The sequence below is a fragment of the Olea europaea genome, chromosome 21, assembly GCF_002742605.1.
Source record: "Olea europaea var. sylvestris chromosome 21, O_europaea_v1, whole genome shotgun sequence".
In the NCBI taxonomy this organism is placed as follows: domain Eukaryota; kingdom Viridiplantae; phylum Streptophyta; class Magnoliopsida; order Lamiales; family Oleaceae; genus Olea; species Olea europaea.
Genome location: NC_036257.1, coordinates 10,624,447 through 10,647,073, shown reverse-complemented (window position 1 = coordinate 10,647,073; position 22,627 = coordinate 10,624,447). Strand labels below are relative to the sequence as shown.

At 36.2% G+C, this 22,627-nt stretch overlaps 2 protein-coding genes across 2 annotated transcripts; one reads left to right on the top strand and one right to left on the bottom strand.

Moving 5' to 3' along the window:
* The first annotated feature begins 3,588 nt into the window (after positions 1-3,588).
* LOC111370594 (guanylate-binding protein 4) lies at positions 3,589-12,386 on the top strand. Its single transcript, XM_022992384.1, has 14 exons — positions 3,589-3,961; positions 5,112-5,273; positions 5,629-5,694; positions 5,841-5,984; positions 6,126-6,239; positions 6,415-6,516; positions 6,644-6,829; positions 7,716-7,805; positions 7,872-8,006; positions 9,181-9,303; positions 9,438-9,523; positions 9,595-10,207; positions 10,345-10,422; positions 11,036-12,386. The coding sequence occupies exons 1-14, from the start codon at positions 3,707-3,709 to the stop codon at positions 12,077-12,079; spliced, it is 3,198 nt and encodes a 1,065-aa protein (XP_022848152.1). The 5' UTR covers positions 3,589-3,706; the 3' UTR covers positions 12,080-12,386.
* A 3,065-nt stretch (positions 12,387-15,451) lies between these two features.
* On the bottom strand, positions 15,452-19,260 carry LOC111370593 (receptor-like protein kinase HSL1). The gene is made up of 2 exons (XM_022992383.1): positions 16,517-19,260; positions 15,452-16,122 (listed from the first exon to the last, which is right to left on the bottom strand). Exons 1-2 carry the CDS (start codon positions 19,140-19,142, stop codon positions 15,731-15,733), a joined length of 3,018 nt encoding a protein of 1,005 aa, XP_022848151.1. The 5' UTR covers positions 19,143-19,260; the 3' UTR covers positions 15,452-15,730.
* Positions 19,261-22,627: the final 3,367 nt, after the last annotated feature.

Here is a 22,627-nt window from a genome sequence, read left to right as displayed (position 1 = left end):
TTTATTTGCTTGATTTTAGGAATTGATAGTGATAGACTACCACGAGTTGATTAGATGGGGAAGAAATAACTATTGATCGTACGGAACTGAGACACTTTATAGAAAAATGGCTTTTTTTGATAGATTTTTAGGCCTAATAAAATTCAATATTTTCTTTCACTTTTAAACACCATACAAAGCTTTTTATTATTTATCTTAGAAAATTTAGATACACATATACAGTGGTAGCAGCAACACATACAAAAATAAGTTTGGAACGTGATTTTGAATTTTTGCCTTTCAAAAACTATTTTATCTCGGGAGCTAGGATTACGAGGTGTAGTTTTATGTTATACAATTTAAATTATTTTTCATGTCGATGAATTATTATACTTATGAATTTTAAAGATATAATGTGATGTGAAATATTATAATATGGTCATCCGGTACCGAATATATGATATGTATTGAGCTCTTATCGATTTTAAAGATATGATGACGATATGATTTTCTTTGAAGAATGATTTAAATTTTTTATTCGAGATTGCACCATTATTTTCGCGTCTTACTGAGTATTTTCATGTACTCACCATTTTCTCTACTCCCCACAAGTTAGAACGAGTCGTTGGTTGGTGGAGGATACGGTGTTGTCGTGGTGCCAGGACTTATGGGGCACAATAAAATTAATTCGGAGTAATAAGATATTTTTTCAGCAATTTCTTAGTTTAATTCATAAAAAAATTATTTAGAAATTTTAAACATGTTTAATTGGATTAAAATTATAAAACTGTGTTATATTTTATTGGTGGAATAAAATTTATCTTGTTATATGTATTTGGAATACCCCCGTTGGTAGCGATTTAAATTATACGATTTAGGTGGTTACATTTTAGCTTACGAAAAATTTTGTACGTGCATCATTACGAAAACAGATTTCACAATTTTCTATGTTACATTATTAAAACCAAAAATTCTAGATGAGATATGAAATACGTTTACATATACTCCATTCTAAAAATAGACCATTCACTACATTCTGTAATTGATCATTTTTTAATTCAGTCTATTTCAAGCTCTCCATTAATGTCGTTTCCTAAATTAAATAAGCAATTCAAAAAACTGATGATGGCCAAAAATAATCATTGTTGTATGTTGAACAATCACCCTACGATTCCATACTCCATTTCAAAACTCGACTCAATTGGAACATTTTTCAAGATTCAAAATCTGAAAATTCAAGGTAATATTTGGCATCATGCGTCGTGTTTCAATTACATGTAACTCGTGTTGTATTTTTTGACATTTGTAATGTGATAATCACCTTGCCCATCCTTGCTTCTACAATGGAGAACTCGTCACTTGTCTCTGCAATTTGTGGATTGTAAGACCCCCAATCATGTTGATGCTCAATCTTGATACCCAAACGTCTCCTATCAATCTTCAGCTCGTCTGCTGTCGTATCGACAAAACCCATGTAATTGTAACCAAATGGAACAAGGAGACCATAAGTATATGTGTCATTCATTACAAATACATTTACTGTGTCCATTTTCGCATCTGTACAAAGATAAGAGACATCACTTTGGATAATTCAACATTTCTGTATAAATGAAGCTGAATCGATTGGATGTTACTAATATCATAGGCAGCCTCAATATCATTGTGTAATAGGATCAAATGGAAAACCCATTTTTTTTCTTAAATGAATTTAGGATCGCATATCAAGGCACAATTATATTGAAGCAAGAATGTAGATTCCATATACAAATTCATAGTATGTTCATTACAATTTTTACACCTCCTCTTGTAGTTGTATGTAAAGTTTATGAAATCAGTACTTAGAAAAACTCGATTTCTACAACACACGCTTCATTCTAACTAGAAAAGGCTTAGTCAACAAAATCGGTGCCTTTATCCCCTTATATGATTCGTTAAGTTCCATTAAAAACTTCATGACCCAATCCTTTGTTGATTTTGAACCACTACTTGAGAACCTCCACAAATACAATGATGAATTGATTCATAATTAGGCTATTCATCTAGTGTCTTAAGCTTAGAGAAGTATACACTTACAAAATTTTGGTTTTGATTAAGGATTTATGCCTTGCTTTACCTCAAAAATTCTTAGCACGTTTTGCTGTGCTAGAACAAAACGTCGTGCAAGCTCTAACCAGAGATGATGTGCAATTTCTACATAAAATGTTTGCATTTAATGTCCACAACCATATTATGCATCAATGTTATCACAATGTCTTTGCATCTCAACCAATACACTATTAGAAGGTCATTGGGGTTAGATGGCCGTCTCTGAACCCCCTACTTGTTCTTCATATGCGAGGCTCTTTTCAAGAAATTAGTACAAGAGTAATAATTGCTTGAATCTAGGCTATATGTGACAAGCATAGCCCATGTTCCATCATTGCGATTGATGAAGAAGTACTAGTGGGTTGAGTTGGGTCCTGAACAAGAGCTCCTGGTTGATTCTAGGTGGTGTTTGGATGAATTGAATTTGGGTTTCGAAGAGATGGGGAGAAATTTTGGTAGCCATTTATGGATTCTTCCATATCTATCTCTAATACCATATAAATTTCAATGCGAGATATTGTAGGCCCCGTTTTGATTTCCATTTTTCTCAAAATGAATTTTTCTCTCTCCCCTTTTCAACCACATATTATCCATTAAAATAATATTGCACTTGAATTAAAACTTTTCATTCACGCATTCTCCATCAATCTACTATCCTAAAATTCATTTTTCCTTAAAAATTGGGTGTCAAACACCCTCGTAAATTTGTTAATGCAGGAATAAATTTTGAAAGGAATTGCATACATTTGGAGAAATTGAAACTTTGCATTCATTCTCTTTGTTTATGTAAAATGATAATGCAGTCGTTGAATATATAGAATATAGAAAGAATCAAAAGCTAACAAATTCAAAACATAAAAAAGAATCTACAATGTATGGCCCCTTGAATTCTTCATCCTAATAACAACTTTCTGAGCCAACAAAATATTCATTCTTCCTTTCCAAACTCTTCTTGAATTATCGATATGTCGTAGGTTGCTCTTCAAACTGCCACTTACATGACTAATGACATGTGTTCTGTTTCTCTCAGCTTCTCTTCTATTCACCTAAACTTTTCCTTTGATCTTCAACAACTTCGTCCTTCATCCCTTTATGCGGGCTTTGGTATCGAGCTCGCCACTCTAAACATGTCAAGCTATAGTAATTTGACGTAGGACTATGTGTCATCGCTCATTTGTAGGAATTTGATTGGTTGGAGAGTCCGTTGAGATGAGATCATGATGACATCTAGGCATTAGACCTATACCATGTGCAATTACATTTCTTATCAAGTTTAAGAGAAACATTCAACTTATTGACATGAATTACTACAACAATATATTTATCGTGTACTCGAGAATGGCTACAACAAAGCTTGGTTATCTTGTGTAAGGATGTAAAAAATTATTGGAGTTGCTTCCAAATCAATTCCTAATGCCTCAACTCGTTAAGCAATATCCTAACGCGGCATCAAGAACTCGTGCAACATGAATTTGATTCCACGCTGTCTAATATATCTTCTCTGGCACGGTACCCCTTTTCTTTTCATTTCCCTCTTTAGCATTTAAATAAAGAAAATCTCTCTCTCTAAAAGGGGATTGCGCTCTCGTCTCCTCCCCCTCTCTCTCGATTTTACCAGATATACTCGATTCGCACTACAAATATGATGAAGTTTTTTAGCAGAGGTGATTCGCCGCAGACGCCGTCGCCGTCGCCGTCACCGCAAACTCCTGTCACCGCGGCGACCAGTATGACCGCCGGACCAGCGAGACCGATTCGCCTCGTATACTGTGATGAAAAAGGGAGGTTTCAATTGGATCCCGAGGCCGTGGCGGTGCTTCAGCTCGTCAAGGAACCCGTTGGTGTAGTCTCCGTCTGCGGCCGTGCTCGCCAAGGCAAGAGCTTCATACTAAATCAGGTATAAATTAATATTGAAGAAATTTCGAGTCTTTTCTAGGTTTTTTGATAGTCAAGGGTTCTGTGATGCTCTGTATTACTGCAGTTGTTATCTGAGGAATCAGTTTCCATTGACTCTTGGAATCACTTTCTATTGAAGTTGGGTCACTTAGGAATTAGGTTTTGGTTCTTCGATGACAAGCCTTATGAATTACTTTGGTGGAACACTATTTTTAAGCTCAATCAAATAAGCTAGAGTGGCACGCTCTTTTCATCTTGCGTGATCATATGGTGGGTCTATAAATAAAATATCATAATTGAATTTGAAGTATTAACAGATGCACCAAATTAACCAAGGGCAATTACAGAACAGAAAATGTAGGTTACGTGGTGTCACACCTACCCATGGTTGCTTAAATCCGAATGAGGCTCAAAATTGGCAAGGTTAGCCTTAAGAATGGAATCAGGTCGCCCAATGTTGGCCTTCATGAAGGTGTATGTAAGGGTTCTGGATACAAATGATGCAAGTGATAATGAATACTTTATGCAAAAAAAATAAAAAAAATGATAAAAAGCTGAGAGAGTGAGAGAAGGGGGCGAGAATGGTAGTGTACAAAGTGTTTTGTTGAATTGCTAAGGAATTGACTGCTCTACATCATCTTCTGGAGTTTGTCCTGGAATTTGCAGTAGTAGGAATCATAGAGGTTGGACAGTTTTACATTCACAAAAATTTTAATGGTGCATGTCAGACCTGGAAATGATTTCGTGGTCTTCAGTTAACTTTTGTGGCTGTCTTTTACTGCGAGTGAAGTTTCAGGATTGAGATAGATGTGTTTTTAACTTAGATACTATTTTGATAGCATGTGGACACTAGGGATGATGTCAGTTGACCGCTGGCTCCTGCTTTTGGTTTGCTACATGTTGCTCCATTTATTGTTACCTGAAGTAGGCTATTTAGTGTCAGTCATGCTAATAAATTGATCTTAATTGTTGTGAGGGAATCTAGACAGTGATTTGAATTAGTAGTGTCTTGCAGTAATAATGGTAAGACGTTAGTTGTTATGTTATCTTTTCATTCTTAATTAGGATGTTGTTATTTCCAAATTTAAAGGGAAAACTGTTTTTAGATCTGGAGTATGAAAATGAGCTTCTTCTTTCATCTATAATTGTAGCTTCTTGGCCGGAGTAGTGGATTTCAAGTGGCGTCAACACATCGTCCATGTACTAAAGGTCTTTGGTTGTGGAGTGCACCACTCAGGAGAACGGCTCTTGATGGAACAGAATACAGTCTCCTACTCTTAGACACAGAAGGAATTGATGCTTACGACCAAACGGTTATATTCCTATCTTCTATATTTATGCTTCTTTGAAAAATGTCCTTGTGTACTTCTTTCTTTTTTTCTTATATAATACACAGGTTTATATTCTGGTTACACTAGCATTGTAAAAATATCAGATAACTTCTGATTTTTACTGCTGCTGTTTCATCTTTAGGTCGTATTTTGCATCTATTCAAGATATGTCCATATTTGAACAGGAAATGTGTGGCATTGTTTCTTTATTCTTGATTATTGATACAGTCCATTATATTTGGACTACATTTTCATATTTACATTTCTTGTCTTATGCTTCTTGTGTCCTATTTTCTCTTTTTCTTGTTATTTTGTTTTAAATTTTCGTATTTTTCAGGGAACATATAGCACACAAATATTCTCTTTGGCGGTCCTCTTATCAAGCATGTTCATCTACAACCAGGTATGGAAGATTTTGTATGAAGCCTTTGTTCATTTCTCCGGGAGTCCGGGTATATTACAGGCCCTTTACCTTTATAGTCCAAGACCCCATTTCCTTTTCTTTTGCAAGCATATGTAACTTACTTATTCTTTAATTCCTCAATTCAGATGGGTGGTATTGATGAGGCTGCACTGGATCGACTCTCTCTTGTGACTGAGATGACTAAGCACATTCGTGTCAGAGCTTCTGGGGGGAGGAGTACAGCTTCAGAACTTGGGCAATTTTCCCCAGTTTTTGTGTGGCTTTTAAGGGTAATTAGAAAAAGACATGTTCCTCTATTTTTTCCTCCTTTCTTAACCGGATCTTATTCTTTTTTCTTGTTTATTTTGATCGCAATCAATTAGTAGTTGATCTCTATTTATGAGCATATCCTAATATTTGAGTACATGTAGGATTTTTATTTGGACTTGGTTGAAGAAAATCGCAAGATCACTCCACGTGACTACCTAGAGCTGGCTCTGAGACCAATTCAAGGTGGCGGAAAGGATGTAGCTTCCAAGAATGAGGTTTCTCTTATTTCCCTTTTCAAACTGATCTTCCTAGACTTATGGTCTGATAGTCAACGAAATCATTTTCTATAGCTTGTCAATAGTAAATGCTGTAGCTCTCATTTCTTCATCTTATTTGTGGAAGGTCAATGATTTCGTTGATGTCTAAACTTCTGAAAAAAATATTTACTAGATACGAGAGTCCATTCGAGCTCTTTTCCCAGATAGAGAGTGCTTCCCACTAGTTCGGCCTCTGAGCAATGAGAATGATCTCCAGCGACTTGATCAGATTCCAGTAAGTGGTTCCTGTTGTGATGTCTTAAGACATGATTGATCAATTGACTGTTACTTTTGTTATGGATGGTATCTTCGTTGTTTACTCTTTTGTGTGAGGGTTTTCCTAACTCGTCTTTCATATGCAGTTGGCCAAATTAAGGCCAGAGTTTAGATCCGGTTTAGATGCTTTAACAAGATTTGTTTTTGAGAGGACAAGGCCCAAGCAAGTAGGGTCAACAGTGATGACAGGACCCATTTTTGCCCGTATTATTCAATCATTTCTAGATGCTATTAATAATGGTGCAGTTCCCACAATAACCTCTTCTTGGCAGGTATATATTGTCTTCTCTCTTCCCACTTTTAAAACTGAATGTCTTTTTTTGGGTTAGATATTTGTGTTGTTTTGGCTAACACTAATGGTGGTTTCACTTTTATAATCATCAAGTCAACTTCAGTTTGTGGATCCTTATAGTAATGCATGGATACTGTTATGCTCCTACATAGTTGCTCCACTGTTTGTGATTTATATTATAAATTTATACATGTTTAAGTGGTCAATGTCCCAGTTTTCCAAAATGCTTCTAAAACTTGTAAGATTTTGGACAGAATTAATGTTTTGCATGTAATATATTGTTTAAAATTAGATATCGAAGAACATGTTTTCGTATGAAATATTTTGGTTGAATGTTTTCTAAGGAAAAAAACTGAGAATGTGTTTTTATTTGCGGCATCCTCTAAAATGCAAGCATTTCAGGAGTTTTAACAAATATGGTTTTGAACATGGTTGCTCTTTATCCTATATCATGGAGTTGAAATTCCAGGAAACAATACACTGTTCCTTACATGGCATAAGGGCTAATGCATTTAAAAAATCCATGTCTTGAAGGATTTCTTCAGAAAACCTCAGTTCATTTGATTTCTTATGAGTAAAACACCAGGTGATTGGAGTTAAATATTTCTGAATTTTTTCAAGACAAAAAGTGCATTTTTACACGTACCTCTTCTCCTAGATGTGCATGTTGTGCCAGAATATAGTCTTTTACATGGTTATATTCTCGTTATTGTATTTCTTTGTCATGTAATTAATTAGTTATTAGATATGACTTGCTTAAAGTTGACTCTTGAAGGAAATATATCAATATTGCTCCAACTGAATATTGGTTCTGTAGCAGTTATTTTTATACTTGTATTTGAGGTTTTCATCATTGTCTTCTCCAGAGCGTTGAAGAAGCTGAGTGTCAGAGAGCATATGAATTGGCTACTGAAGTCTACATGTCTGCATTTGACCGTTCCAAGCCTCCAGAGGAAGTAAGTGTTTCATATTTCCATAGCTTTTACATTATGATTTGTTTTCTAATTCTTGATGCCTTCTAGGCTGCACTAAGAGAAGCACATGAAGATGCGGTTCAGAAGTCGCTGGCTGCATTTAATGCTACTGCTGTAGGGACTGGTTCAATTAGGCAAAAGTATGAACAACGTCTCCAGCATTTCTTAAAGAAGGCATTTGAGGTAAACATTTTCTTCCATCTTTTTCCATATTGTTGTGGACCTGGCAGATATTTGAACATGCATCAGGGGCACAAAACATTTCTACTTTCTTTGGACTGCTTTTCTCTTTTCTGTATTACCTCCTTTTTCCCACCTAAGTGAGTCTATAGTGCTGCATTCTATCCTTATGAGAATTCTCGCAATGTTGCTCTGATTATTATAAAATGGTGAACGTGAGGACGGTGGAAATAGAACTTAAAAATTTTGAAGATACAGAAGAAAAAGTAACTGTTCCCCTCATTGACTGCAAGTCCTGAGCATCTCTGCAATTCATAGAATTACCACTTTAATTGAAACACTTTTGTTATTGGCAACTTGGGAGTAAATTTCTGCTCATGGACTTTTATTCAAGAACAGGTGTTCGGTCCCTAATCTACAGTGCTTTGTACTAATAATGAGGTTTATGATAAGAGTCCCCCCTTCAGTACTGCACCACTGGAAGCTCCCGTGAATCTGCAATCAGCTGAAGTGTCAGAATTAGGCCTCTGCTTGCTGAATGAGATCTATCAATTTTACTCTAGAAGACCGATGTAAAGTGTTTATTGAATGAGTAAATAAACAGAGAAAATAAGTAAATAACAAATCCCAGGCTATTGGAGAGGCCTGGTCCCCCCCCCCCTCTTCCGAACAGAAAATCAGTAATTCCATGCCCTTCCCAGCCCCCTTTCCCTACATTTCCTACTATTAGAGTATTACGCTTTTACCCTACTAACTATTGAACCTTCTAGACTAACAAATGACGTGGCAGCAACTATGTGAACCTGATTGGGATCTATCATTACCCGTTATCTCGATATTGGTTGTATCCTTGCAATCTGATTGGATATCTATCAGTTTGTTGGTTGTGCGGTTTAGGTAGTTCTATAAAAGTGTTAAAACTTCTAATGATCTAAATAAGTTACATTTGTTTAATCTTAAACGTTACTGGTTCATGTAAGAACATACAAATTGATTTGCTTTGTGGAACACATTTATGATCGAGGCCTGTGAAGTAATTATATCAAACTCATGACTTTTGGATCTTCACCTTGTAATAAGACAATCGTGTTTAAAGGCCCATAGGAGCTACAGTACTTTGAATGTGGATTATTGTTTGCTTGGTACAATTATTAATTTAGACTGGATTTGATTGCAGGATATCAAGAGGGATGCTTTTAGAGAGGCTTATCTACAATGTACGAACACTATACAGAACATGGAAAAGGAGCTGAGGTCAGCTTGTCATGCCCCTGGCGTAAAAATAGATAGTGTTTTCAAGGTAATCCTTCGTTTCAGAAAGTTGCTTCTTCTGTAAAATGTCATTCTCTCTTTTAAATATTGTATAGATAGTTGTAAGAGATACCAGTTTAGAAGTAAACACACAGGAAAGTGACATCTCTAATGTTCTTTCAGGTTCTTGATGAGCTTTTGTTGAAATACGAAGCTACTTGTCATGGACCAGAGAAGTGGCGTAAAATAGTCGTGTTTTTACAACAAAGGTCTGCATCATATTATTTACATTTTATGGATTTGTATCTGTGGCTGTACTTAACAATATCACAATCTTCAGCTTGGAAGGTCCACTTCTTGACCTCATTAAGAAGCAAATAGATCAGATTGCAACAGAAAAGAGTTCTCTGGCTTTAAAATGCCGTTCAATTGAAGACAAAATGGTTTTGCTTAACAAACAACTAGAAGCTAGCGAGAACTACAAGTCTGAATATTTGAATCGTTACGAAGATGCTATCAAGGACAAGAAGAAGCTTGCAGACGATTATATGACTCGTATAACCAATTTGCAGAGCAAATGTAGTTCTTTGGAAGAGAGATGCTCTGGCTTAACAAAGACACTTAATACAGCAAGGCAAGAATCCATGGATTGGAAAAGGAAATATGAGCAGGTCTCAGCAAAGCAGAAGGCTGAGGAAGAGCAAGCCAATGCAGAAATAACAATGCTCAGGTCCAAGAGTTCTGCTGCTGAAGCAAGGCTAGCTGCAGCTAAGGAGAAAGCTCACTCTTCTGAAGAGGAAGCAGAGGAGTGGAAACGAAAATATGAAGTTGCTATTAAAGAAGCAAAAAATGCTCTTGAGAAGGCTGCACATGTTCAAGACCGTGCAAACAATCAAGCACAAGTAAGAGAGACTGCTCTAAGGGCTGAATTCTCCAGTGCTCTTGAAGAAAAGGTGAAAAATCTCCTTTAACTCTCTCTCTCTCTCTCTCTCTCTCTGCGCGTGGGTGCAGGTGCTGGTACACATTTTTATGTCTTTTGAGTATGTGCAGATCATAATTGTTGATTTACCTTTTTGCGCGTGGATGGCAGGATAAGGAAATAAAGGATAAGGCATCTAATATTGAGCAAGCTGAGCAGCATTTGACCACTTTGAGTTTGGAGTTGAGGGTGAGATTATGACAACTTCTTTCTCTCTGGTGTGTTTATACGCATTGCATACAATTCTTGTCAAAAATACAATCCTTAGGTTTGTTCTGTCAGGGCCCCGGTTGGTACCAATTCTGTAGAGTTGAAAAATAATTCTTTTCGTCAAGTTTTGTGTTATGATTACAATAATTACTGACTTCATTATTAAAATTGCTGGAAACAAGGACAATTCAAAAGTGTTTATTGTGCCATGTCTAGGCTCTAGTTTTGCACTTATTTCTGGAAAGGCAGTCCCCACTCCACCCCCGCTCTAAACAAACGCGAATACCTGCACTCCAACACCAGCCCTTTTGTTTCCAGCAGGTTGCATGCCGTGATTTGTACCGGTATTCTCCTGGCACTGAGCCTACTTCCATTCCCCCCAACGGGGAGGGAGGGGAAATTCAACATGATTTTGGGATCCTGTTCAGTTAATAGTAGGTTGGCTTGTAAAATAAATTTTGGCTAATTAATCTGAAATGGTATGAAGCTACACCTAAATAATGTGCTGTTGGTGCTTTCAGGTATTTAGATTGGATTGTTTTGTTTATGATAATTTGTACTGGTCCAACACTGCTTTCTGTACATTCTGCAGGCTGCTGAGTCAAAGATAATGAACTATGATCTAGAAATATCAGCCTTGAAGCTCCAAATCAAGGAGTTGGGCCAGAAGTTAGAGAGTGCAAATGCTCGTGCTCAATCTTATGAAAGAGAAGCTAGGATGCTGGAACAGGAAAAATTGCACTTGGAGCAGAAGTACCAATCCGAGTTTAATAGATTTGAGGAAGTCCTGGACAGATGTAAAGCAGCTGAAAGAGAGGCTAAAAGAACAACTGAGTTGGCTGATAAAGCCAGAGCAGAAGCAGTCACTGCCCAGAAGGAAAAGAGTGAGATTCAACGAATAGCTATGGAAAGATTGGCTCAAATTGAGAGGGCTGAGAGGCAAGTTGAAAGTTTGGAGAGGCAAAAGGCCGACTTAGCTGATGAAGTAGATAGATATCGAGCTGCTGAAATGGATGCTTTGTCTAGAGTTGCCACTCTGGAGGCCAGAGTTGCGGAACGTGAAAAAGAAATTGACTCCGTTTTGGAATCTAACAATCACCAGAGGAAGAGTACAGTTCAGGTACTTGAAAGTCTGTTGGAGAGTGAGCGAGCTGCACATGCTGAAGCCAACAACAGGGCAGAGGCATTGTCTGTTCAGTTGCAAGTTACGCAAGGAAAGCTGGATGAACTTTCACAAGAATTGACCGCTCTTAAATTTAACGAAAAAACATTGGACAATAAACGAAGAACTGCTTCCCAGAGCAAACGTGGTAGGACGGATGACTATGAAATGGGCTTTGACTCGGTTCAAGATACTGGTGCAAATGACAGATTAACCAGAGGAAACAAGAGGTCCAAGAGTACAACCAGCCCTCTGAAGTTTTCCAGTCCAGAAGATGGTGGTTCTGTGTTCAAAGGTGATGAACAAACCGATAGCCAACAAACCAATTCGGAGGACTATACTAAGTTTACAGTACAGAAACTAAAGCAGGAGCTTACCAAACTCAATTTTGGTGCTGAGCTGCTTCAATTGAAGAATCCCAACAAAAAGGACATTCTAGCTCTCTATGAGAAGTGTGTCTTGCAGAAGTCCTAATTTGGATGATTGATCAGTCTAATATAATGGATAAAAAGTTGATAAGTAGGTAGATTTTCCGAAAAGTTTGCTTCGATTTTAGTGCGGAGTTGATAATGGTTTGGTTTTCTCCTTGTTAGATTACTTCTTTTGAGTTTGCTTCTTGTTGCTCTAGGACAAATATGTTGTAACAAGTTGCTTCCAAGTATGTAATGTATTTACTGTTTTGAGGGCTTGTGTAATTTTTTTAAGTCGACCGATGGAGTTAAGGATGGATTTACTACTGTCTTTGCAGCACTTCTTTTGCTATTATAATTTGTTTTTATCCTTTTGGTTCTCTCTTCTGAGCACTGGTTTGCTATTATAATTTGTCTTTGCAGCACTTCTTTTGCTATTATAATTTGTTTTTATCCTTTTGGTTCTCTCTTCTGAGCACTGGTTTGCTATTATAATTTGTCTTTGCAGCACTTCTTTTGCTATTATAATTTGTTTTTATCCTTTTGGTTCTCCCTTCTTAAACACTGGTTTAGAGTATCTTCAAGAGACTTTATTTTTAAAGAACATATACTATCATTAGGAGGCCATCTATAAATTTAGAGAGTTAAAATTTTGAAATATTTTAACAAGTATTTAAGACTTAATTCTACTATTTTCAAAAAAATATTTATTTTTATTTTAACTAATTTTTTTCTAAATTTTTTTATTATTTTTTTACATTGAAAATTAAAACACTTTGAATGTATTTAATGATAGAGTGAAATTAAAATGTTAATTTAAAGTCTCTTGAACTATGATTTTAAAGGTTGGCTCTTTAAAATTCTTTAAAATAGAGAGCATTTCATATTTAAAATATTTCTTGAAAATGCTATTAAAGAATGGCATCAAGTTGGAGTATAACATCAATTTCATGGGTGTTACAAAAGAAATCTCGTGAATATAGTAAATAGCCATTAATTACACTTTGGAGCCCACACGTACGCTCCACGTGTAAACTGTCTTGAATCCCAAGAATTCTAGTTCACATTTGAAATTGGAAAAATTTCAGTCATAGTACCATTGGTTGCAGAATTTGTCCAAACTTTTCATTTATGCCACCATGGATACCAAATTTTTCAAAAATTCACACTTAGAGTCCAAATGGATGAAAATCATTGGCTTGATTGTTAGTTGACTAGATTGACTTATTTTAACCAATTGTAAGAAGCGTAACATGGTAAATTTACATTTTCCCACACAAAAAAAAACAATTATATCAACTAATAAATCAAAAATAAAAAAAACAGAAAATAAAAACCAAAAACCGCCCACCCATACCATCTCCCCATCCCCAATCCCTTACCCCAAAATCATCGCCACCCACCTAACAACACCTCCTTCATGACGTCGACACCATAGTCGTGTCTAAGGTGGCAGTATTGAAATTTCGCTATTCACACCACCAATTTAACCATTTTCGCTGTCTCGCTCAAATTTCTATCCCAAAACATCCTGGGTTGTGCCCTATATTTTCTATTTCTACAGCCTGCAACTTATTACTTTTCCACCATTGGAACCACACACCCTGCCATATCCCAGTTCTCCATCTCGTCAACAGCGTCTCATCACATCATTCAATTCACTACTAACATCACCATCACCTCTGACACAACAAGAACCCACTAACACCACCTGCTGAACCACCACTTTCAGATGAACCCAATAACACCACCGCCTACTAAACTGTTAAGACTTAGGGTTTCATCTTAAAAGATCAACCTTGTTTAGAGGAGAAGCCTAATGCTTTTTTAAGTGAGTCTATATTTTCATCTTTATTTGATGTGAGATTTTATCTTTTAACATGCCCTTACAAGATGGGGCTCGTTTGAGCAGACCAATCTTGAAATCTGTATGGTTATTTATTGAGTTTTAATCGGATCAGATCGCTCGTTGGAGTTTAATGAGATTTGATACAATGTTACGACTTAAGATTCCATCTTAAAAGACCAATCTTATTAAGAGCAATAGCCCAATGCCTTTATGAGTGAGTCTATATTTTCATCTTTATTTGATGTAGGATTTTATCTCTTAACAAGAACCACCGCAACAAGAACTCACAACTAATTTACTAGAAATCAACAGAAGAAGTCCCAGAAAGATATTAATATCAATCAACTAATTCATACACCTACTTCATTTGTCTTGCCGATCACAAACACAATACAATCCACCACTATTTTGCTGGTTATTCAATGTGGCCATACGGTAGGCGTTACTATTGATGATTTGGGTCTCCATTGAAAAATTCTAGATTTAGAATGAGGTGAATTATGTGGTTGAGAGATGAATTGAAAAATTCTAGATCTAGGATGGGATCGATTATGAGGTTGAGAGGGAATATGAGGTCTCGATTAACATGATCGATGTTGGCTAGTGAGGTGGTGGTATTTGTTTTGATTTTTTTTTATTAATAATTAATATATTATATTGTGTTTTATGTTTAAAAAATGTGAAATTATCATTTTGTCCTTTTAAACCTAGTCAAAATTACGGTCAAGGTCAATTCTCTAATCAACTAATGGTCAAACCAACGGTTTCCATTCATTTGGACTCAAAGTGCATATTTTTGAAAGGTTTGGTACACGCGGTAGTACAAATCAAAGGTTTGGACAAAGTTTGAAACTAAATAAAAGAGTTGGTACCGTGATTGCAATTTTTCCATTGAAAATTCGAAGGTCACATCTCAAATTGGGCTCTTCCACGGCCCAACAACTTCATATTTATTACGCCTTAGAATTCCGTTGGGAATTAATTGTGGTAACTTTCGTCAATATCCGAAGTCATTATAATAAGGATTTCCAAATTCATGGGGTTGGTCCACCTCTTAGTCCTACTATATTGAATAGTCACGCAGTTTTTTAAATAAAAAACATATGTCGGTATTAATTTTATGTAAAAATAATCGAGAATCTTTACTAATAATCAAAATTGTCCAACTTATTAGTAAATTATTCCTTTCTTATCTATTTTCACTTGCAAAAATTAAATTTAATCATTCCACCTTGTTATCATTACACTTATTAAACTCAACAAAAAACTGTTTATCAACCATCAACGACTACAATATCAAACAAAGTAGAAAAACGAACCTAAAATTTTGTTCATTATATTAATCTTGCGAGCCAAATATGAAAAAGTTCTATATTGTCCCATCGTTGGCTATCGGTGATATAAAAAGATGCCCTGATATCGAGCTTACCAAGGCAAAACTCTGGTCGAGGAATCCCTCGTTCAACTGAGGGATGCAGTATAATAGAAGAATGTAAAAGCCAAGTTCGGTACACCAATCCGTTACTCAAATATCGATAGTATTAAGAAAACAGTACAAGGAGCAACTTCCAAACAAACAAACAAACAAACTGAGAAAAAAACCTTTGATTAGATAAAAAGGAATTCACCTGGTAGGTTCGACATACAAATCAATGCCAATAAACAGTACATTTAGGTAGTAACACAAACAGAGGTATTAATGCATATGGCTTTTCAATCTCTGGTATTGGAAAACTTTGGTGACTGATTCATTACAGCTTTCTTTAATTCTTTAACTATTACTACTATACCTCAATCTGTATATGCATCATCTCATGAGGGCCGGAAATCGTTCAAAAGGACACAAAAGTGTATCAACTCCGTCTGTCAAGCGACACTTCCTCGATCAGATGCATCTTCGTGGTAATAAGGTGTCAATTTGCCGTCTTTTGAAGCAGTCTTGGGAAGGTTCCCAGTGCCTATCTCTTGCAACATCTTAACAACACGTCTCATGGAAGGGCGGTTTATGGGCAAGGGACTCGTACAGAGGAGGCCTATATTCAGCACTTTGCTTATTTCATCCTTGAAACAGGAATCAAGTTTTGGATCGATTACATGGTCTAAACCCTTTTGGTCTAGTATGGTGCACACCCATTTCACCAGATCCTTTTCGCCATACTCAGGATCGACCGGAAGTTTTCCGGTCACTAACTCGAGAATAACCACACCAAAACTGTAGATATCGCTTTTCTCATTCACCCTTAGAGTGTACGCGTATTCTGTAATGGAAAATCGAGTTGATTAAATTGAGAATAACCTTAATGTATTACTAATAAACAATGATAACAACAGTAGAAGGACCCAAAAAAGGATATCCTATAATGATGGCAACTAGTGGATTTTTTGGTAAAGAATTCATTTCAATTGCTAATGCCAATAGATTACTAATCATATCTGGGCTCATTCTTCACCAAAGAAACTTTAATGTCAACTATAGAATTATTCAATACACTAGAAACTAAACGTTATACTGTAGGTTGTCAAGATTTGATAAATTATTTTGCATGAATATATCCGTAATTTTAATAATCGATTAGTACCCTACAAGAAATCAAGCAAGATATATACAACTTGGAAAACGTAAAATTTCATAGCAAGACGGAAAATATTAACCTGGGGCGATGTAACCACGAGACCCTGCTATGACAGACATGGATTTGGTACCCTTCCCATTCACCTCGACCACCTTGGCCACACCAAAATCTGCAACCCGAGCACCATAATCTGCATCTAACAATATATTATTCGACTTCACATCTCTGTGAACAATTGGAGGGACGGAATCATGATGCAAATACGAGAGTCCCTCGGCTGCATCCATGGCTATCTTAAACCTTATCGGCCAATTTAACAATCCACTCTTTGTGCTATGAAGCAAATCCCCTAAGCTACCATTAGGCATGTATTCGTAAACCAAAAGCTTGCATCCCCTCGTCGAACAACAACACCACAATTTAACAATATTCTTATGCCTAATCTTCCCTAAAGTATCCACCTCCGCATCAAAACCATCTTCTTGAAAATTACCCTTCTCGACATCGATACTGTCATCAGCCAATTTCGAACACCCCCAAAGCTTTTTCACAGCAACTACTTCACCATTGCTCAGAACCACCTTGTAAACCTTCCCAGACGACCCACTTCCAATGACATTATCCTCATCAAGAGCATCGAGTATCTCATCCTCACTGAAACCCAATTTATGAAATGACATTAGTGTCCATTTGGATCGATCAATGGACATTTTGGCCTTCTTGAATTTCCTATACTTCAGGTAGAACCAAACTACACCCACAGTAAGAACCACTGCAGCAAGTATAAAGATTGATCTCAACATCCAAACATAACCCATCTTCTTGTCTTCACTTCTTCCATCACACAAACCCTCTATATCTCCACACAATCCCGGATTCCCCAAAAAACTCTCTTTATACATTTTCTTAGCATATAAAGGAGGAATATCGCCTGAGAGGTGATTGTTCGATAAATTAAGCCGATTCAACTTCAGGTTCTGTAATCCAACAGGGATTTTGCCAGAAAGCTTATTTTCAGATAAATCTAGATAATTGAGTACTGTCACTTCCCCAATTTCATTCGGAATATTCCCAGAAAATTCATTGTTTGCGAGATTCAACTCATTTAACTTCGTCCACAAATGAATCCCGCTTGGAATTTCACCAGACAATTTATTGTCGTGAAGATCTAGCTTTACTAATTGTCCCAGCTTCACTATACTAACCGGTAAGGACCCCGAAAACTCGTTATCATTTCCCGAAAATTCCAATAAATTACCCAAAAAACCAATCTCTTCTGGAATGGTACCAGAAAAGCTGTTCATGGATATTATCAACTGAGATAAATTTGAAGCACCTGCAATAGTTTTCGCAATCCCACCTGAAAATGAGTTGCCGGCGAGCTCCAGCAGCGAGACGTGAGGAAGACCCCAAAAACCAGCCGGAATCTCACCGGAAAGTCTGTTGTGCCCGAACCTTACACGCAATAAGCTCTGGCATTCTGCTAGAGCCGCTGGAATTTGGCCGGAAAATGAATTTTCAATCATTAAAACCTCTTCAAGAGCACCCTTTGAACACAGATTCTCAGGTATTTCGCCTGAAAATCCGTTTGTTGAAATATCAATCCACCGTAAAGGCGAGTTTTTCCCAAGATTTGGGGGTAATTTACCAGTTAACTGGTTCTGAAACAGCCTTAACTCATATAAATTAGGCGAATTGGCAATGCTTTCTGGTAATTCACCTTGGAACCTGTTCTCGTACAGGTTGAGTGACCCAAGTGGCAACTCGCACAACTCAGCCGGGATTGGCCCACTAAAATCGTTCATTGACGCATCAAGCAGTCTCAAGGCTGTCATATTTGACCATCCAGTACTCGGCAGCTCGCCGGTTAATGAATTGTTGTAGAGCTCTATTTGAACCACGCTCGTCAAGTCCGTGAGTGAACTCGGGATTCCACCCGTTAACGCATTGAGAGCCACATCCAAGTCGGTGAGCCTCCGGAGTTGACCCAGTGACTCTGGGATTTCACCCACCAGGTTAGTCTGCGTCAACCATAGTACCTCGAGATTCGCAAGATTTCCAAGCTCCGGCGGGATCCGACTTGGTGAAAACGTGTTGTACGATAGATTCAACTGTTTCAGGGTCGATATGTTCCCCAAAATTGGCGGAATCGTCCCTCCCAACAAATTCTCCACTAATGAAAGAACCTCAAGTTTCTGAAACGTCCCAAAACTCACCGGAATTTCACCGGAAAAGTTATTTCCGGCCAAATCCAGATACTTTAAGTTAGGTAGGTCAGCTAAAGCACCAGGGAGTTCACCGGTTAAGTAGTTCTGCGCCAAATCTAGGTGCTCCAATGACTGACACATGGCAATGTCCAAGTCCGAAAGAGTGGAATTGATGAAATTGTCGTAGAGAGAAACAAAAGTCAGGTTCTTCAACCGGCAGAGAATAGAAGGGAAGGGGCCAGAGAGGTTGGAGCTGGAGAGATCAAGCGAGTTAACAGAGCTATTCGTCGAGTCGCAGGTGACACCATACCAGTTGCAGGGCACGGCATCAAGTGGGTTCCAGTTGGAAAGGACATTGTTCGGGTCGTCAAAGCTGAGTTTCACTTTTTGGAGGTAGAGGCCTTCTTGGTTGATGCAGAGTGATAGAGGTGGAGGCACAAGGAGTAGGATGAGGAAGAGGAAGATGGTACGGCGGCGATGGTGGTTGAAAGGCTCCATTTTTTGCCGGTGGAGGCAATGCAAATGAAGGCTGCTTTTCTTTGGTGACACACGCAGAGAGAGAGAGAGAGAGAGAGAGACGGAGAGTGGAAGGGTGTCCGCGAGTGAGTAAAAGATGGACTTACCTAAGACATCTTTCAACCTGAAAGAGACTTCGACATTTTTGTTTATATATATAAAGCCATTGTCTGTGATGTAGATAGGCCATCAATTTTAAATTAAATAAATAAATAAAGATATATATATATATATATTTATTTATTTATTTATTTATTTATTTATTTATTTTTAAATTGATGGCCTATCTACATATATAAAAGAAAAAAAGAAAAAAAAAGACAGAAAGAATTTTGTTTGTTTTTTTTATGCTTTTATTATGACAATATTTATTTGATGAAATAGTTTTTTCATGATCTATCAACTAATGGATAACATTTCATCAATAAAATCATAATTCTTACAAAAAAATGGGTTGTATATAGTAATTTAATGAACAAGTAAATTCACATTTTAATCAAGCGATTTTGATCTACTCAAAAATAGAAAATTTGTAGAAGAAATTGTAGCAGGCAAAAATTGTGTTTGAATATTTTGAAAAAATTATCACATTTTATTAGTCTTGGAAGAAGGATGTGGCTGTGCCGCTAATTGACTAAGTGCTTTAAAGATAAATTTCAAATAAATAAATATGTTCCTTTTTTAAGGATTTGATTTAAATACTTAGTGATGTCATTTAACATCTTTGATGTTACAACACTTGTTCCAATGATGATATGCAGCATTATTAAAAATGTTACGCCTTATCCAACGAGACTCCAAAAATTCCTACGTGACAATTACAAGGCAAGCAAATTTGGGCCAACTCTCAATGTCATTCTATCCGGGAGGTAGATTGGACGAACCTCTATCGAGAGCAAAACCAATTTGCTGGAATTGACCCCATGTGTAGAATCGAACCCTCATAGCGGAGCGAGCTTGCAAAGGGCTTAGCAGGAGACTTTTCATGCAATTTTTAGTAAGTAATTGATGTAAAAATTCACCATTGCCACCATCATATTTAGCAAATCATATCAAGTTTAAGTCTTGTGTTAGACTTATGGACAGCAAAATAGTATTAGTATTAAATGTCTATGATTGATTGATACACTTAACAAGTCATTCCAAAGGTAATGAAAATTAAATATGAACTCTAGACATAACTTTGTTCTCTTTGCTATCACATATTCTTCCCAAAGCCAACCACATTTTTACATAGGAGGCTCGCGTTCAAAACACCTCTCCCACTCATATACTTATAACATCAATTGACTTGACCATTGGAGTGCACGTGACCAACTTCTCCCCATCGGAGGTTTATCCCAGTGTGCAGGAATCATACTTACGTGGACGTGAGAGGCCTTAAGATCCATTGGTCATGTTAAAAGTGCAAAAATCAAGGTAAGTAGACAATCTGGTACCTGTTTAGGTAGCATTAAGTGACATTAAACGATAAACGAGTCTTGTATTATTATCTATAATAGAATCCATCACTTGATCTATCTAGAATAATTTTGTAGCATTAGCGGTGGGTCAAATTCTCATCTCTTTTCCATTAGAGCGACATACGATTTGATTGATAAAACATATTTGTCTCTCGTTATCGGAGAAATTGAAGAGTTTTGAATAGTATTTTTTAGAGAATGTGTGGTTAAAATTTAAAGAAATTTTATTGATTTGTGTGTAGAATATTTTATTGTGTGAATGAATGGTGAATAATATTATTATAGCAAACAATTTAATTTATCAAAGGATGATAAACAGAGACGGAGTAAATTTTGTGTGATATTACTAATTATTTTAAATTAGGAATATTTTGAGTTTATTTTTCTTATTTTGAGTTTCGTGTTGTAAAATTTTTCTTGTTTTCAAAAGCACATTTTTGAAAATAATATATCAAACACGTTTTGAGTGAAAAACTAAAAACTGAAAATTGTTTCAAAATGGCAACTACACATTCTCCAAAAAAATCAATATTCAAAACTATATTATTCCCCAAAAAGGGGGCTCAAACAGCTTGAACCATGGTATTGTAAGTTTTTTGAAGGAGAAAAAAAGATTGAAAGAAAATCGTTGAATACAACAAAGTAGGATTCAATTGAAGGAGATAGATTAGACCTGATCGAGAGGCACAGGCTCTTTTGATGTGACTAGAGAGTATCCAACGAGATATGGCCAATTCATACAAGTCACAAGTTTCTACACTCGAGCAGGGACGTTACAACTACAAAGAAAAGCAACTTACAATACTAATAAGAAGTGTGCCTCGAGCCTGGAGGCGTAGGTGAGTAAACTAAAAAATATAATTCACCGAAAAATATTGTACTAGATAGGATCGAATCGTATAATCATTTTTACCTTGTATAATTTTATATATAAAGATAAACTATATGCTAAAGGAACTATGAAATGAAAAAGAAAATAATTTTTTTATCTAAAGTAACGTTTCACACGTGTGTTGTGTGAGGGGATCGATTTACGAGCCATGGTTATGGAACGGACTGCGAATGGTGGCTTAACAGATTCGCAATACATTAGGTAAAATTGTGAATAATACGGATAAGACCATACAATGACTTTACCCAACTTGACAGGCACGGATTTTAACGTTTTCCTTTTTCCGTTGCTTCAAGCACGAGTGAGAACGACGCCGTATCTTTAACTTCATGGTTTATTTATTTATTATTTTTTATCAATATTTTATTCTTTTTATCGGTTCTAATAAAAAGCCATTGAGAGACAAACATTTTTAAATTGTTGTCGAAATAAAAATAAGATTTGGGTTTCGTACAAACATAAAAATAATATATTCAATAAAATGGCTCACAACAATTCCATTTGTAAATTTTATTTTTCAATCATCCTTCTAATAAAATCAGAGATCTTATCCATGTTAAATTCGGAATATTATTTGTATGGATTGTCAATTTTGTGCTAGACTTCTTTTTCAAAGTGATAGGGATATAAAATTTATTACTTGGAACAAAATATAACAATAGTTTTGTCTGATAAATTAATGCACTAAAAAATTACTTCTACTTCGCTTTTAATTCATATTATTGTATATTTTGATAAAAGTTGATATAATGTGTGATTGAAAAATTGATATAAATTGTGAACTTCATAAAATGTGTGATTAAAAATTAATTTGAGGAAACAATCTTGAGCGATAGTTCAGTTATCAGGCCTTAAATTTGCTCTTCGATGGTCATTAATTTGAGTCCATTCAAGACCATTGAGGTGAGTACCAAATTATAAATTTTAGAGTCTTGTGGGATTAGTCGAGGTGCGCGTAAACTAACCTTGACACTCACGATCATCCAAAAATAAAAAATTTGAAGAAAATAAATTTTAAAAAATTAGGGTCATAAGGGCATACTATATTCATGAAATTTATTTCGCGTAAAGTTAAAAGTAAGTTTGACGATTAAAAAGGTAAATAAGAATTG